General features: G+C 40.8%; 1 protein-coding gene across 2 annotated transcripts in view; it reads right to left on the bottom strand.

Moving 5' to 3' along the window:
• POU6F2 (POU class 6 homeobox 2) overlaps positions 1–18,118 on the bottom strand; it is a 310,874-nt gene that overhangs the window by 215,363 nt on the left and 77,393 nt on the right. For both annotated transcript variants that reach the window (XM_083468803.1, XM_083468804.1), the window contains exon 2: positions 17,727–17,898. In XM_083468803.1, the coding sequence (XP_083324929.1) occupies positions 17,727–17,898 (172 nt within the window). The remainder of the gene's footprint in view (positions 1–17,726; positions 17,899–18,118) is intronic.

Below are 18,118 nucleotides of genomic sequence, written 5' to 3'. Positions count from 1 at the left end.
TGAGAATTCTCAGATGAATCATGAACGGTTACAAGGTTCAGGTTATTGCATCATTATAAAAACGTCTTGATACGCTACAGATGACAAGACATTGCTGGGTCTGTGATGGTCTACTACAAGTGCCACCTGAAAAACTAACTGCGGAATGAGTCAGCATGAGTAAGAAGGAAATACAGTGGTGCCCCGCAAGACGAAATTAATTCGTTCCGCAAGTTTTGTCGTCTAGCGAATTTTTCGTCTTGCGAATCACGAAATCCCATAGGAATGCATTGAAAATCAATTAATGCGTTCGTATGGTCAAAAAAAGTCCAAACAAAGCCAAATTTGGTACAACAACAGTTTATTAACTGCTCTTTAAAGTCACACATACTGTAAAGAGCAGTTCAAAAATTGAAGGGAAAATAAATTAACTTTATAAACAAAACATGTCTTTGTTTTTAGACAAAGGAAGCAAAGTCGCGGGACGTTTTCGTCTTGCGAAGCAAGCCCATAGGGAAATTCGTCTTGCGAGGCAAATCGAAAACGGAAAAACCTTTCGTCTAGCGAGTTTTTTGTCTTGCGAGGCATTCGTCTTGCGAGGTACCACTGTACTACACTGACAAAAACACAAACCAGTTGATTAATATTATACTGAATTCTAACCGTATTTTTACATTCACCTCTTAAAACATTCAGAGCAGAATGCCTGATTTGGTTCCCGTTTATGTTGAGGAGTACCTTTTAAAGGAAGTTAGGAACATTGAACTCTCAATGGAATAAATGTGGCTACAGTACACCATTAAGCTTTTGTGTCCTCTTGAATTCCATAGGACTTTAAACAACATTTGTCTGAATTGCATTCAGTGCTCATAATCCTGAAGATCACAGTTATCAAAGTCAGCTTTCCTGCATCCACGGATCATATTTCTCAGAATTCAAGCCAATGAGCAGAGCTTGCACAAGTCTTTATGAAGGGATGGAGTGGGCAAGTAACATAAATACATGATATAATTCTGTAAGTGTTTCACAGATTAACAGCACATGTAAGAGCTGAGGGAGAGCATCAAAGCAGAGGACCAGGACATTAAGAATTAATTGCATTTTAATTTGTGGATGTTATTAACTACTCCAGCAAGTCAATGTTTGCTTAATTCAGCCCTTGACTCTAATATGTATTTTAATTACTTGTAATATAACAGTGGAGGGACAGTACAGAGTTTCAGACAGACCAGGGAGATTTGGGTTCAAAGCTGGTTCACCTTTGACTAGCCATTCTTTCTTTGTCTAATTTTATTTATTGATTTAGCAAACTTTATATGCCACTTCATTCTTTTAGCATATATTAAACCACCTTGAAAACTCTGTAATAGTGAAAAGGTGGAAGTATAAAATGGGTAAATAAATAAATCATAACAAAGATTTGGGGGGGGGGTTATTCCACAGATAGTACTGGATTTTATTTTTTTTCGAGAACAGCAAGTGAATGCTATGAAGAAGTTTTTTATTATATGTATGCAGGCACAATGGATAGTATTCAGAGATGCTTCTTTTACTGGAGGAAACGCCTCCCTCTTGGGATCCTGCCCAGAGTATAGGAGTTGTTCAAGAGAGGTGTCCAACCCATGCCAAACATTAGAGTGGTCTTTCTGGTCAACAATAACAGCAAAATGAAACTGACTCACAGAACTGTGGTTCCCTGCTGGATAATGTCAGTACATATGTGTATCAATTACACAGCGCAAAAATAAATAAGACCCCCCCCCCATATTTGCCTGTTGTAAATTGCAAAGAGAATGGTGGCCTCATCCAGGAACATAGCTACTGTAAATCATTAAAATCATATCTGCTCATCCATTCTATCCATTCAGTAAACTCTTCTGTGTGGGTGGGTAACCCGTGGCCCTCTGACATTTTGTGGCAGCAAAACCTGCAGCACTTTTCATCTCTCTATCCCCCAAAACATCTCCTTTTAAAGTATGTGTTGTTAAGAGTTGCCAATTTTTGGGGGGGGGGCACTATTAATAGATGTTAAGCGATCTTTCCCAAATGTAGCCGACAGTTGCTGCCTGTGTTGCTATCAGCGGCTGAAAACTGAAGAGGAGGCAGAGACTGGAAGCAAGTGATTTTAATTTTATTTTAAAGGAGGGTCTGGGTTGGGCCCAGAGGAGATGCCGCATGGCAGTACACAAGGTTCTAAAGCAGGCAAAGCTTCTGCCTTCTCAAGTCTGGAAAGTGGATCCTCTTCCCAGCACCTGGGATACCTCAGTTAGTAGAGAAGGAGATTCTTAATCTTAGGGTCGTGGGTTTGAGGTCACGCTGGGCCAAAGATTCCTGCATTGCAGGAGTTGAACTAGGTGACCCTTACAGACCCTTCCAACTCACAGTTATTTGATTGTATGATATTTTCTTTAAAATACCTTGAGTCGCACTTGCCAAAATCTAAGCATGGCATTAGGTGGGTTGTAGCCAGTGGTGTGCCTCTGGGGATGGAAGGCTCCCTGATCTAGCTGAGGTTAGTGCCAGCGGGTTAGGAAAGGAAGGCAGTTTCCACACTCGCTGTCAGGGACTGGGCAGAGGAGGAATGGTGGAGACCACCTCCTCATCCTGACCCTTCCAGGGATGAGGAAGAGGAAGACTGTGTAGACCAGGCTTCCTCAAACTCGGCCCTCCAGATGTTTTGGGACTATAACTCCCATCATCCCTAGCTAGCAGGACCAGTGGCCAGGGATGATGGGAATTGTAGTCTCAAAACATCTGGAGGGCTGAGTTTGAGGAAGCCTGGTGTAGATTTACAACAGGGGTTTGAGGGAGGTAGACACTCAGAGGCAGATGAGGGGGAAATCATGGGAGAGTCAGAACAACACCCAGCCGACATGTCATTCGAAAGCATTCCAGACCCTCCATCTCCTAGAACCTGGCGAGCCTTGAAAGTAGGAGAGCAAAGAGCTCAAAGACAGAAGGCACGTAGCAGCACTCATAGGAGAGACAATGGGAATGACCAAGGAGGGAGAGACGGAGGGTGGAGATTCATTCGGGACAACGCCATTATCCAAGAGGCTGGGTTCTATAGCCTCTCTCTGTAAAGGTTGAAATAAAAAAGGATGGTACGAAACTTTTCCTTTCCTTTATACTTTCCTGGGCAACCAGCCAGGAGTCGCTGATAGCATCCTGACACTTGCACACATATACTGTGAGGCCCCTTTGCTGCCACCCCCAAATCTGCTCCAAACTTGAAGAGCCTTCCATCAGTGGACGATACCGCAGGATACAATTCCCATTGGTTTTAATGGGACTTAAATGTATATTGGACTATGTAATGGATTTATTTCAAATGAAAATAGATATACAGGACACAGAATATGACCAAATATACCTCTTAAACAGCTTATACATGAGCAATTCTTACAGTAGTCACTCTGGAACACACACATGCCGCTCATGTGAGAATTTAATGCATCTAGTCCCAGAAAAGATCATGACTTATTCAAATTCTTGAATAAATATTGCACGCCCATTGCAAATATGAGTATTTACCAAGGGCTTTCCATGATGAAGCAGATGGTTTGTGTTAGTGAGACAATCTATATCTTGTAGAGCTGCGGGCAAGCCTGGAAGAAAATATCATCTTCATTATTACTACATTTATATCCCATCATTCCTCCAAGAAGCTCAAGGTGGCCCGTGTGTCTCCCACCCCTTTTTATCCTTGCGCAATCCTGCGAAGCAGGTTAGGCTAAGAGACAGCGACTATGTCAAGTGAGCTTCACAACTGAGTAGGGATTTGAACCCGGACCCACAGACTCTAGTCCAACAGTCTAGCCGCCAGACCACATTTGTTCTCAGGGGGAAAATGTTCGCCCATGCAATTCCATTGGCTTCAGATTTCATTGTACATTGATACCCTGCAGTGGTATTATGCACTGAAAAAGCTATGTGTGTATACAGTTCTTTTACAAATATAGGGCAACATTGCAACAGGCATGTACCATCAACTTTCTTTTTAAAATGTGGCTGCTTATAAGAGAGGAATGTTTTGTCTGATGGGTAGCTTCCCCTTAGAAGAAAGCTATTTGCCATTGCTGGACCAAGCACACACACACACACACACACACACACACACACACACACACATATGGAGTGGATACACACTGATGACAAATCCTATTATAACAATCTTAATGTTTTAGAATGGCAAAATAACAGGCGTAGTAGAAATGTCATCAGCTTTCTGTGATGCTATTTACCCTCCTGTAAAAACACAGGGTTCAAACAAGTAGAAAAGAGCCAGATAAAAGTGTATCTCCACTGATCGCAGGATAAGATCACTGGCAGATAAGAGAATGAGCTATAAGTTGGGAAGACTGTGGTTCAAATCTTACCCCAGATAGGAGCTCACTGAACAAGATCATCTCAGCTTCGCACTACCCTCTCGCCCCACTGCCACCTCCTGTCATATAGTGATCCTCCTTTTTTAGTTTAGTGCATTTGATTTATACGTTGCTTCGGACAACTGAAAGCGGTTTACAAAGAACAGAAAATACAAACTATCTAAAATTAAAAATAGATTAAAACAAAACAGATATACTAAGAGTTTTTGTCTAAAAGTACTCCACCCCACTCTGAAATAAACACAAACAGCCAGCCACTAAAAGCCGTACTATTAGTGTTGCCCAAATGCCCAGGAAGAAAAGAATAACGTCTTTGGCAAGTGCCAGAAAGAAAGACATTTTCTGAAAGTGGCACTCCCTCTCCCAAGAGATGGTTCTCAGTGACCATCAGTTAGGCAGGAGAGGGTCTTGGGTACCATAAGAGAACATGGGTCAGAGAGGTCATTGTGGGTGCATTCAGATGTTGGCGATGCCACGTTAGTTCTCCTGCTCACAACGCCAGCACCTCTGTCCCATTGTCCAGTGCTCCTTTCACACTGAAGTGCCTACTGCTACGGATGTGACGCATACCCAGCCTCCCCTGTACCCTTGGCAAGGAGCTGCATCGGTGCCTCCAGAGCTGGGAGAGACCATGGACCAGATACTCAAAAAGTTTGCTTTCCATCACCTTTCACACTCCATCAGTGACCTCCTCCGTGGCAATCGGCGTTGACTCTGCTCTGCTCTGCTACGGGAGAGGGCTGCTGCGATGGCCTATGCCAGCAACCATAGAATCATAGAATCATAGAGTTGGAAGAGACCACAAGGGCCATCGAGTCCAACCCCCTGCCAAGCAGGAAACACCATCAGAGCACTCCTGACATATGGTTGTCAAGCCTCTGCTTAAAGACCTCCAAAGGAGGAGACTCCACCACACTCCTTGGCAGCAAATTCCACTGTCAAACAGCTCTTACTGTCAGGAAGTTCCTCCTAATGTTTAGGTGGAATCTTCTTTCTTGTAGTTTGGATCCATTGCTCCGTGTCCGCTTCTCTGGAGCAGCAGAAAACAACCTTTCTCCCTCCTCTATGTGACATCCTTTTATATATTTGAACATGGCTATCATATCACCCCTTAACCTCCTCTTCTCCAGGCTAAACATGCCCAGCTCCCTTAGCCGTTCCTCATAAGGCATCGTTTCCAGGCCTTTGACCATTTTGGTTGCCCTCCTCTGGACACGTTCCAGTTTGTCAGTGTCCTTCTTGAATTGTGGTGCCCAGAACTGGACACAGTACTCCAGGTGAGGTCTGACCAGAGCAGAATACAGTGGCACTATTACTTCCCTTGATCTAGATGCTATACTCCTATTGATGCAGCCCAGAATTGCATTGGCTTTTTTAGCTGCCGCGTCACACCAGATTCCTCCACTGAGGTGCCCAGAGCCAGAGTAAAGAGGCATGATTTTTGCACCCACCAGGACTTGCACCCTGGCCCAGGGCCAACTCAGCCAACCCCTAGGTACGCACCTGTATGGAACTGTTTTTTGGGTTTGTTTTTTTTACCGCTATACTGGCATGCTGCACAATATTTCATTCACTCCAGTGGGCATGGTGTGACACGACAACAAATGTCATTAGACAGTGTCACTACTTCCACCCCTCTTCCCGTGCATGCATGTTTCCATTCCTCCATGAACCGCCTCCTGAAAACAACAGGAAAGAACAGTTTGCAGGGATACTGCCCCAAATTTTGTCACTTTACGCCAGCAATTTTCCAAGTTAAATGGGGCTGCAAGTGGATATTTCTGGAATCAAATATCACCGAAAGGGGCAATAAACATACACTATATTCCATTAGCTTTCCAGAAGTGGCTTTTATGTCATGTGAAAGCTCAAATGTAATGTGAAAATTAAAGCTAGGGAAATAGAATAAGCTGTTGTGTGAATGCAGCCTGCGTTTTCGATCGGGGTACTTCACTCTGAAGCAACGTAGGTAAAAAAACATACAGTAACTGCTTTATTTTTCATTCCCTGTTACAGTAACTCACCAGAACCAAAATCCTATTAAAAATAAACAAGTGTGGTCTTAACTTTCAGCCCCACTGATTAATCAACTAGTTTTAGCTGATTAATTCACTGATTAAACTGGCTGCAGCTTGAAACTATACTAAGAATTGTTGGAGTTTAAACAATAGCTGGAGGCAATTCAGGGTCTCAGAAAATGAAATTTCATTTTCCAGAGAGGAACAAGTTCTTCTTCTGTTTTTTACCAATTTGAAAAGGGAAAAATTGACACTGAACTAACAAGTAGTAGGTTAATGTTAAAGAGACAGACAACAATTTTAAGGGGCTGCACCTTGATTAAGTACTTGAAATACTTAGAAAGCAAATACAATTTCAGCTTCTTTAAGGAGAACAGTCTCTTGAGTCAGAATGGAAATGGAGTGTTATTCTTCTCCCGATGATCTGAGCTTTCAAACTAAATAGGCTTTGTCCCATTTCTGATAGTGTCAAAACTGTATCAGAACATAGGCATGGAGATGTCACATCCAAACGCACTTTTGTTCCCTTCGGTTTTACAGCTGGTTTTTACAATGATACATAATCAGACAGGAACATAAAAAATAAAATAAAATTCTCCCCCAATCAGGCTTTTTAAAGGATATATTACTGATGGAACTAATTAATTGGTATTGCCAGAAATAAGCCCCAAATTAGAAATTTGTGGTTGCAGCCAGAGCTGAGGGGAAAGAATATCCGCAAGTCAAGGTGAAATGGCATGAAACATAAATGCAAGTGAATATATGTGTTAACACGATAGGTATTTGAAATTTTAAGCCATATTAATAAATTTAATGCCAAGTGCTTATAAGACATACCATATTGCTTTGGGTGTGTGAGTGGTCCCTAATCTTCTACCTACATCCACATTGTGTGTTTACATGCCATACTGATGATGTTCCACACAATCTCTAAATGGGATTTATTACATGCAAATAACTCTCACTATTTTAGTAGAATTATCTTCCTAATAATGGGGTATGAGATCATCTTAAGTGCCATTACTTCAACTTAAATTTCATTTAAATCTGTAAGTCTTATTTGCAGATAAGCAGCTTTAGGAATGTGGTGCGTGGAAGATTTTGTGAAGGGCCCATTGCCCAGTATGAACATCTAAAAATACATTAACTGATTTCTTACTCTCCAGTGCTAAATGCCAAACATATGATGAGGAAGTTTTGTATAGAAAAGGATTTAAAACCGAAAATTACAGAAGCACCAGGAAGAACAAAAGCTAAAATAGAAAACACAATAACAGAACTATATAAGATAGGATATTAGAGAGAGAGAGAGGTATGCAAGAAGGCATTAAGTGATAAAAGGCTGGTGCATATTTGGGCAAATCTAACTTTTCTTCTGGCTAACCTCCACATTCCCATGGAGAGTTTGAATAAATAACTATGTCCCATTCTCTCCCCCTTCACATCCATCTCCTTTTAATGTGTGAATATCTGATGTATTATTAATCTCAACCACAAACCAGCAAGGTTCTCAATCAAAGAACATACCCGTTCTCTCTCAAATTATCTGTTTACAGTTTGCTAAGAAATATGTTCCTTTAGAAACAGCAAGCATTTAAACTGTGGTTTTATAAAAACAAATCTCTCTGGGGTTATGTTTTTCTATACAATGCTTAACCGTTTGGCTGAAGTTGATGAAACTAACTTTTGCTCAGAAAAGACCCACTGAACTTAATTACTAACTTATTAATTTTAATGGGTCTACTCCAAGTAAAATTACTAACCTATTAATTTTAATGGGTGTACTCCGAGTAAACACTAGCTGAACACAATCCATATGGATTATGTCAAGGGAATTTGTTAGAAAATTGACGGCCAAGATGTGACCTTCCTACATGTTTGATGGAGTTGCCCGAAGCTGATGTCATTTGGTAAAAACACTTTAAAAGAAACTGAGAAAAGTATAGTACACATCAGTATTACCTGATATGCCAAAAGTGTAGAAATTTAAGTAATGAAATGAAATCTGAAGGTACGGAAACTATTTTTAAAATTTGCTAACAGCAGCTAAATCAGTCATTGTGGGTTCAACTACACCAGACATCTTTGTCTCTTTGGTCCCAATCCACTGGTACACATGCATAGCAATGAAATTAACTCTATCTGCCAATCAGATGATTGGCACTGTCAGTTTTGACAGCAGCAGTCATATGTGCAGGAGCAAGAGGAGACTGAATGCCATGTCCTCATTTTCCAAAAAGGCCATCCATGCTGACAGCTCTAACTGTCAAATCTGGGGTACAATTGCAGTTCCAGATCCAGAAACAGAAACTGTGGGTTCAGCTCTGATTGCTAGAGGAAGCAGGAAAAATTCAGTAATCATGGAAACAACATTCACTTGCCTGCATGGTTCTTGATCTAGCTGGGTATGTATATATGAGAGCCACCTCATGCTTTTGTGCCAACCTCTCTGGATCAGCAGAGGGTAGCTGCATTCATTTTTCAATGAATGAGAAAATGAAGTCAATAAGGCTCATTTCTTTGAATTGTGTTGTATGTTCATGTCACATAGAGGCATTTTACATTAGGCAACACATAAATGTAATTTAGGGACGTGAGTGGCGCTGTGGTCTAAACCACTGAGCTTCTTGGGCTTGCCAATCAGAAGGTCAGCGGTTCGAATCCCCACGACGGGGTGAGCTCCCGTTGCTTGGTCCCAGCTCCTGCCAACCTAGCAGTTTGAAAGCACAACAGTGCAAGTAGATAAATAGGTACTGCTCCAACGGGAAGGTAAACGGCATTTTCGTGCGCTGCTCTGGCTTCGCCAGAAGTGGCTTAGTCATGCTGGCCACATGACCCAGAAAAACTGTCTGCAGACACTGCCAGCTCCCTTGGCCTGTAAAGCGAGATGAGCGCCCCAACCCCAGTCGTCTGCGTCTGGACATAACTGTTAGGGGTCCTTTACCTTTACCTTTAGAAATGTAATTTAATAAAATCATCACCATCATTTTCATTCATTCAAAAATGAATGCTCTGTGGAATGAATGAAGGGCTCCAGTTTTTGTTATTAACATATCCATCCCATTTAGGGATAAGGGGGCCTTATCTTTCTCCAGAGCGGCAACAGCAGAACTAATTTGGGCAGATACTCTTTCCATCCGACATTTTATTTTCCCCAAATGCCCTGAACTTTGGATCATTGCAGGGAGAAAGCTGACATGTTTGTGGTGGCCAGTGATTCTCCACCCCCCCCACACACTTGGAATGCCCCAATGATGCAACATTTAGAGCATTCTGTGCATATAAAATGGACAGCCACCCAAATCCGCTTCATTGCTGTTACCTCCATAGCAAAAAAAGAAAAGTCAGATAAAAACTACAACAATAACAATTTTATTATTTCTATCCCAATCGTCTGACTGGGTTGCCCCAGCCACTCTGGGGGGCCAAGTCAAAGAAACAAGTCAAAGAAAAATTAGAAATTTGAGTCTAATAAATTAATAAGGAAACAAATGGTAATTGATACTGAAATGAAAGGTTTCAGCAAAGGAAAACAAATGGACTAAAATAATTAGGAAAAATGTTCTGCATACACTTAGATCAGATGGTTAACTTGACATTTTACATTAATGGCAAAAGTTAATTATGCATAGTTACATATGAGTAATTTCTATTTATAGCAGTGTGGCTAACTTCCAAGTAAATAGTTTTGGGGTTAGATTGTAAGAACACTTTTAAGTAATAGGTTCTAGTCATTGGTTATGAAACAGGAGTGAGTATTGGTTTCCCTCAACTACTGCAGAACACAATGTTGCACGTGTGTGTGTGTGTGTGTGTGTGTTTGTGTGTCTGTCTGTCTGTCGGTTTCATTTGCTCTGTTTTGCTAGTATTTTGTGACTTTTAAGCCATGACTAAGCATATACACTTTCCAAGTCTAAGTCATTGAGTAATAATCACACCATATACAACTAAATATATTGCACATTTTAATGATGATTTGCATAGAATACCCAGTCCTAACCCTGCTTCGAAACGATGAAAACTAGGGACAAATTACTTCTTTTGAATTAAATAATTACAGTGCTTTTTAATTGTCTTTATGAACCTGAAAAAGGTCCAAAAAAACTTGATCAAGAGAAAAACACCTGAAAACCATAATCTAAGTACATGAATATATATTTTAGCACAACCTTTCTCTACAAACCATTTTCATAAGCAATTTTGTTTTGCATGATTACCCAAATTGCTGTTCCTGAACATGTCTGCAAGGATTTATACTTAAGACCGAGAAATCATGTTTTGATGGTTCTTTTGTATACAACATTTACTCAGTATTTGTTTATTTGTTGTGAGGTCTCCTTCCTCCGAGTTGCTCAGAGCATCAATTTTAGACATTCATGTGGTCTGCCATACAAAAGAGAAATTAGTGCCTGATTTATATCTATAAGGGAAATATTATGGCTGTAATTTCCCACTCATACACTCCGTGAAGTTATGTGGAGCCCAGGTGCAAAAATGTACAAGGAATACAGGACAGGACTGCAACCTAAAAGCTACAACTTGTGGGTGCAAGAACAGGTGGCATCATATACTGCTGTAATAGTTTCAGCATATAGAGCAGGAGTATTCTCTAAAGTTTTCAGCACAGTTGTTTCTGCTGCCAAAGAGGCAAGCAGATTTTTATACTGAAAAGCAAAGTACATGTCTGGCAGTCAGAGAGCAGTTCAGTTGCAAACTGTGTTTCTCTGTACCGAGATTTCATTTTTCTTCTTCTCTTTCGGACTACAGTCTTTGTTACTGAAGTAGTTTGCTAGATAATTAATGACAGATTGATCATTAACTGTTGTTTATTTATTCATCAAAACTATACCGTTTATCCATTTTGGGGGGAAAGTTTGGCTTATTTTAAAGCTCACAGGACTATGTAATATTGCACTCCTTTCTTGTTCTGAGCAAAGCACATAGATGGGGAAATGTTGCATATGTTAGATAAGAATATGCCCAAATGCTTTGATATATGTTGCAAAATCATGAATGTGTTTTAACCAGAGCAGATATGCTTATATACAACTCTTAAAAGCATTTTGTTCAAGAACATGAACTCCCTTGAACATGGAAAATTCCAAAACATAACAAGGAGTCGCAAAGTATTTTCCACCATCCAATTCATTCCCCAAACTTTCCATTAAGAAAAACCTTAGAGTCCTCTATAGCATGGATAAAAACCTCAATCTCCTAATAGCGGTCCTTTCTGCCCCAAACCAGTTTTTCAGGCCTTGGTCTCAAAACATCAATACTTCCTAGTGGTCTACTTAAATAGCTGCCAATATTTGGTGTTGGTCTGTCCCCTAAAATGTCTATGGGCATCTGACAGCAGATGAATGAAAGCAAAACTAAAAAATTGTGTTTTTTAACTAGCCAGTTAAGCACTGAAAGTCTCGCCCATTTAATTGGGAGAGCTAAGAACGTGCATAACTCTTTCCCAGTGAAATCAATGGGAACCAAGCCTGCAAGGGTAATTCCATAATTCTTATACACAGTTAACTGAGAGTACAGGCCCAAGGAGATGAGGTGCTGAGAGATTCATGATCAGATCTTCTATGGATTTGTTTGTTTGTTTTAGTTTTAGTTATTGGGGAAGGGGCTGAATAGGAGCAGGTGTGAGAGTATGTAACCTTTTAGAATTGTGTTTTTCTCCCCTTATCTAAATCACCTACGAACCTTTCCCTGTAGATCAGGTATGTGGTGCCTGTTCTAGTGCTACAGTGGTGCCTCGCAAGACGAAATTAATCCGTTCCGCGAGTCTCTTCATCTAGCGGTTTTTTCGTCTTGCGAAGCAACCCTATTAGCGGATTAGCGCTATTAGCGGTTTAGCGGCTATTAAAGGCTTAGCGGCTAAAAGGCTATTAGTGGCTTAGAAAAAGGGGGGGAAAGCGAAAAAAAATCGGAACACTCGCAAGACGTTTTCATCTTGCGAAGCAAGCCCATAGGGAAATTCGTCCTGCGAAGCAGCTCAAAAACAGAAAACCCTTTCGTCTAGCGGGTTTTCCGTCTTGCGAGGCATTCGTCTTCCGGGGCACCACTGTATTCTCCCCGTGCTATTTGGGGATCCCCACAGCTGTTCTAAACTAAAGCAAACACTAAAAGAGATCTAATCATATATCTCCCAGCATCTCAACTAGTTATTCTACTGAAATCAGGGGGGCTATACATAGGATATACATTTGGCTATGCCCTGTTTCTTTTTCTTTTAAGGGAGTAAACCACTGGATTTTATTATTTTAGCACTTTAATTCTGAAAAGTTATGCAGCATATGCATAAAGCAACTGACTTCACCAACTTGCTGCTCTCCTGATGTTTTAGACTACAACACCCATCAGTCCCAGCCTGGGGCCGGTGGGAATTGTAGTCCAAAACAACTGGAGGGCACCAAGTTGATGAAGGCTGTGATAAATCCACTAGTGCTAACAAAGAGTACTATGCGTGTGTGTGTGTGTGTGTGTGTGTGTGTGTGCGCGTGTTTTTTCCAGGCACTGTTGTAATGATCACTAAACAGTCTTAAATGTTCACAACACATGTCAAGAAGTTGGCTCAAATGTTCCCATTTCCCACACCATAAATGGATTTTCACTTTGGGTTACATATATAGGAAAGCTGGAATTGGATTCTATCTGACTATTAATGTAATGTATTATTTTCCTCCACCCGATTGGGAGGACCAGTCAAAATTGTCGGTCACTTCTAAAGCTGATTTCAGGGGCAGTTGGGCTGTACCTCAAATGGAAGACTTTGGTTTTGCAGATGAACTTTATTTACTATACGTTCTAAATCCCACGCTTCGATACAGTGGTGCCCCGCAAGACGAATGCCTCGGAAGACGAAAAACCCGCTAGACGAAAGGGTTTTCCGTTTTTCGATGCGCTTCGCAAGACGAATTTCCCTATGGGCTTGCTTCGCAAGACGAAAACGTCTTGCTAGTCTTGCGATTTTTTTCGCTTTCCCCCCTTTTTCTAAGCCGCTAAGCCTTTAATAGCTGCTAAACCGCTAATAGCGCTAAGCCGCTAATAGGGTTGCTTCGCAAGACGATAAAACCGCTAGACGAAGAGACTCGCGGAACGGATTAATTCCGTCTTGCGAGGCACCACTGTACTAACAGCATCGTTCTGTGCTGCCGGGGAGTAGGAGCCTAAAAGAGTTTCTTATCCTCTTCCTCTGGCAGCCCAACCCACTCCTTGAACTCGGGTAGTGACAACGACCTGTGGGAGGCAGCGGTCTCTGCGTGGCCCAGCACAGCCCCACAGAGCAAGCCAAGGGGGGGAGCTGTGGCAAAAGGAGAAGAAGGTCTGCCAGTGGCCCTAGACCACCAGAAAGAGCCTGTCCCCTAACCCGAGAACAACTTTGGTATTCCGTAGGACTGCAGCAAGAGACTTTTTAGGGACATGCAGGGCACAGGTGGAGGTGCAAACCTCTGAGATACTACAATTATTATAGGGAATATGGTCAGGGCTGTTGCCCTTGGTATTTTATGCCTGTTCACATGAAGAGACTGGTGGTGAATGCTTAAAACAAAAATATAGTTATGGTGTATATAAATGCCATGTCAAGGATTAATAATTATTTGTTCTAAAACTGTTATTAGGTTTAAAACATCATGCGGGAAATAGTATTCACAGAGTCAAATTATATAGTACACATTCTGTCTGCTGTTAAGCTTGTAAGAGACCTAAAAGTGTGCCAATGTCATGAACTGGAAATGCAGAACTACAGTGAACATATATTTATTAATTCTCTGCACGGCGGCAAGCTTATAAATTAAATCATTCGACAAACTTTTTGCTTATTTCTTAATATTCTCATGCTAACTAAAATAGGGATCAACTCCCCTCATACCACTATTAATAGGAATAAATAATGTATCACTTAAATGCTACATGGTCTTCTGTGACCTCATGTTTCTCAATGAAATCTGGATTTATATCACATTAGTGTAATGTAGCTCTTAGAACTATGCAAGTTAAGCAAAATATTACTCTTGATGTAATACTTTAGTGAACACAGTGGTCCTTTATCACGACTTTTGCATTCACTTTAAATGGAACTTGGGTTCACCCAGGTAATATTTCCCCAGAATTAAGCACAGGAAAGATATCAGATGTTTATAAGCTGATGAGCACAATAATTAGGGTTTCATTGCGGAAGGAAGGTACTTTTTAAATGAAGGTACTTCACAAAAATGAAGACTAGGACATAAAAATATATTAAAACCAGTGACGTTAGCCAAGGATCTTTGTCAAAGTTCTTAGCATTTGTTTGAAAGCTAAATAAACTCAGACTAGCGTTCTTCAGTTCTCTGGCACTGGTGCCAAAGTGTAAATTTTGGAGGCGAGCCAGACCTGTGTTGTATTGCCTTCACAAGCCAAAAAAGAAAAAGGTGGAGGAAGAGGAGAAAGTAGAAAGAGTACTATCAATCTTAATCCTGAATCTCTGCCACCTAAACCTGGAGCTGCTGCCTGGACAATGTCCTATCAGATATTAACACATAAAACCGTCTAACACTACAATTGTGGGAAACTGTGAGATACTGCAACGCCGGGGGGGTGGGGGGTGGAAGTTGAGGGCCTCAGCCCTTATTCCATCCCCTTGTCTGCGTTAAGAAGAGATGCACTCTTGGCAAAGATGCAGAGCCCTATACAATAATAAAAATGTTTAACTAAATGATGAAAGCGTGACATCCGGATACATAAACAATGATGATAAAATGTGACCCAAATAATGACATCAACTTTTCTAAACACTGGGAAAGTGTTACGGAAGACAACAGCGCCGTGGGGAACTTTCTCTTCTACAGACAAGAAAATTGAATGTCCTAATTTTGTTTAATTAAATATACAAAATCACACCACAAATTACAGGAATTACATGGTCTAAACATTCCCACGTGTCTCTGATACACTTCTATTGCCTTTTATAGCCAAAGCCTCGTCCCTTTCTCCTCCTACATCTCCCCTTAACTAGAGGTATATATAGTCTGAATGCAAAGTACAACTCTATAGAAGTGCCTTCTATACAGGGATATTTAGTGCCGCCCCCCTCGAGCATTGTCACTCAAATCAATGAAACTGTTTCTGATTAAGGCTGCAATCCTGTGACATTTACCTGGGATTGAGTACTATAATCTCAATGGGTCTTGTTTCTGAGTAGACATGTATAGGACTGGCCTGTTAGTGGTTTAAAGAGGATTATTTACAGCTATTCACTCCAGCTGCATCAAATACATGCAAACTAGGAACTTGATCTTTTGCTCTCTTGGTACTGTTAGAAGAAGGAACCATCAGCCAAAATTCAACTGTTTCAAGTCCCATTGATACAAATATAAGATTTAAGTGCTAAATATCCGTTGAAATCATTGAGATTTCACATTGTTTATATTAATTGAAGAAGATCTAAATTTTAGTCACTTTTCTTGCATATTTTTCATCATGAATTGACCTGTTGCAATTTAATTCTATGGCAATTTAAAACAATATGGAAATATTATTCTTATTCTAGCAATACCTGAACAGAAGTTTCCTACTATAAATAACCATATAATCATCATTAAGGAGATGCTATTCTTTATTATAAAACTTGTGTCTGTACTTAAAGCACATAGCCTGATTGAACAGCAATCAAGAGTACAAATAGTTTTGTTCTAAGTTTGATGTCTAAATGAATTTAGCAATAAATAGTGTTGGATAGCCAGCTTCCAAAGCAGCCAGATTTTTTAAATCGATCTCTTACTTTTCAAAATACTTGGACATTTAAGATTATTAAAATTGTTCAGATGTTACTTGGAAATATCAGCTTTATAATTTTTGAAAACATCACATGTCACTCCCTGCATGAAATAGATTCAATTAGACGGCAGCTAAACATTCACATGTGAAAAGGAAATTGTCTTATTTTTTCTTCTTTTCATAGAAATAGATATCACTAACAACTTGCATTTAATAGGAAATGACACTCTATAGTAGGCATTATATAATTCAAATACAATTATGCAGTTGGTCATGTTATATAATTACATTATTTTTGTGCATCTACCTGTCTCTCTAAAATGATAGGGCATCTCTTTTGATCAATATTGCATGAACCTCTTGCAAATATCATTTTGCAGCTTATTGCTGTAGTGAAAATACAGACATCTGAGTATATCTTCACCTTCCTTACAGATTTCAAAAATAATAATAATTTTGGTTGTTGTTTTTTAAAAGGTACATTCTTTTTCCAAACAAGATACTTTTGTAAAATACAAATGCATGTTTCCTGTACAGGCTTCCTAGCCCTTTTTAAAAAAAGAGTAACACGTGGAAATAATTAAAAGAGACTCTTTCAGAAGCAATGGCTGTAGAATCCAAATGTCACATTCTGCTGTGTAGTAGTGCTCCAGCACAGACATATATCAACATCTATCACTCAAGCACACCCCCCCCCCCCCAGAACATGCTCTGCTCCCTTTTCTGATTAGAGATTACAGTTGCTTGAGTTGTCTTACAGGGTGTCACTGGTTTGAATGACAGATGTCTGGGCTGGAGTGTCACACTTCTTATTTTCATTTTGGATATGAAACCAATATTCCTGAAAGGCTACGTTTTCTTTAGCTATTATCCAGCTGTTTAAAACACACAGTTTACTCACAGTGTGCCAGAATGTACCATTCAATACATTTCTAGCCCACATTTCATTTCCTTCTTTCATTTAAAATGCATCATTCTGAATTAAACTCAAATCAAATTTCCCAAAAGTGGAATTATAATGGCTAACCAAAGGTGAAGAAACATGATCTCTTTTTAAAGAGCGACAAAAAAAAAAAAAAAAAAGAGGGGGGCTCCTCTTCTAAATATTTAAGAAAAGTTTACTCTGGACAAGAGAGCGTTCAGAGACAGCGCAAGGAAAATCTGAAAAGCTGCCTGCACCCTCCAGATTTAACGCAGTAATTCATAATAAAACCAAAGCAACTAGCCCAGGTGATTACTTTTTTCTGGACAACATGGTAGCACAAGAATGAAACATCCAAGAGACAAAAGGTAGCAAGAGCAGCATGGGGGGTGGGTGTCCCAAAGATGCCTATGGGGCTGTTTGAGAACTGCCCCAGAGCGTGCGGCTTGCAGGTGGCAGCTGGGCAACTGCACAGAGCCACCCCCCCTCCAAGATCAAACTTTTGCCAGCCACCAAGCTGGACAGGGAGGCGACGTGGGCAAAGTGGCTCCGCAGAAAGTGGTCCCCATCTCCTCTCGCCTCCCATCTCTCGCCTCCTGTGACACCAGCCAGTGCGGAGGCAAGAGCCACCCAAAGATGCCAGACCTAGGCAGGCAGACTTACCGAAGAGCTTGCTGGGAGCGTCCTCGTTGTCATTTGATTCCACAGGCGCAAGCAGGGGCTCATTCAGCTCGTTGTCTGAAGCAGCTGCCTTGTCCTCACCTCTCAACTCTGCATTCATTTCACTCCGCAGTGACAGCAAGGGCTTACTGACTTGTCCAGCTATCATTGGATCCTAGGATGCGGGGGGAAAAGAGTGAGGGGGGGAGGGAAGTGGCAGCTTTGGTGCGCGTATTCCTATCTCTCACTCCCTCTCTCCCCTTTTTCTCTCTTGCGCACACACACACACACACACACACACTCCTTCTCTTATCTCTGGCTGCTCCTGCTGTTATTGCTGGCTGCAGTCAAGTGAAGAGCTATTACAGATCCAATGAGTTTTCCATTACTCCCCA

The sequence above is a fragment of the Podarcis liolepis genome (assembly GCF_965112155.1).
Source record: "Podarcis liolepis genome assembly, chromosome: 12".
NCBI classification, from domain to species: Eukaryota; Metazoa; Chordata; class Lepidosauria; order Squamata; family Lacertidae; genus Podarcis; species Podarcis liolepis.
This window is presented reverse-complemented; position numbering and strand designations above follow the sequence as displayed.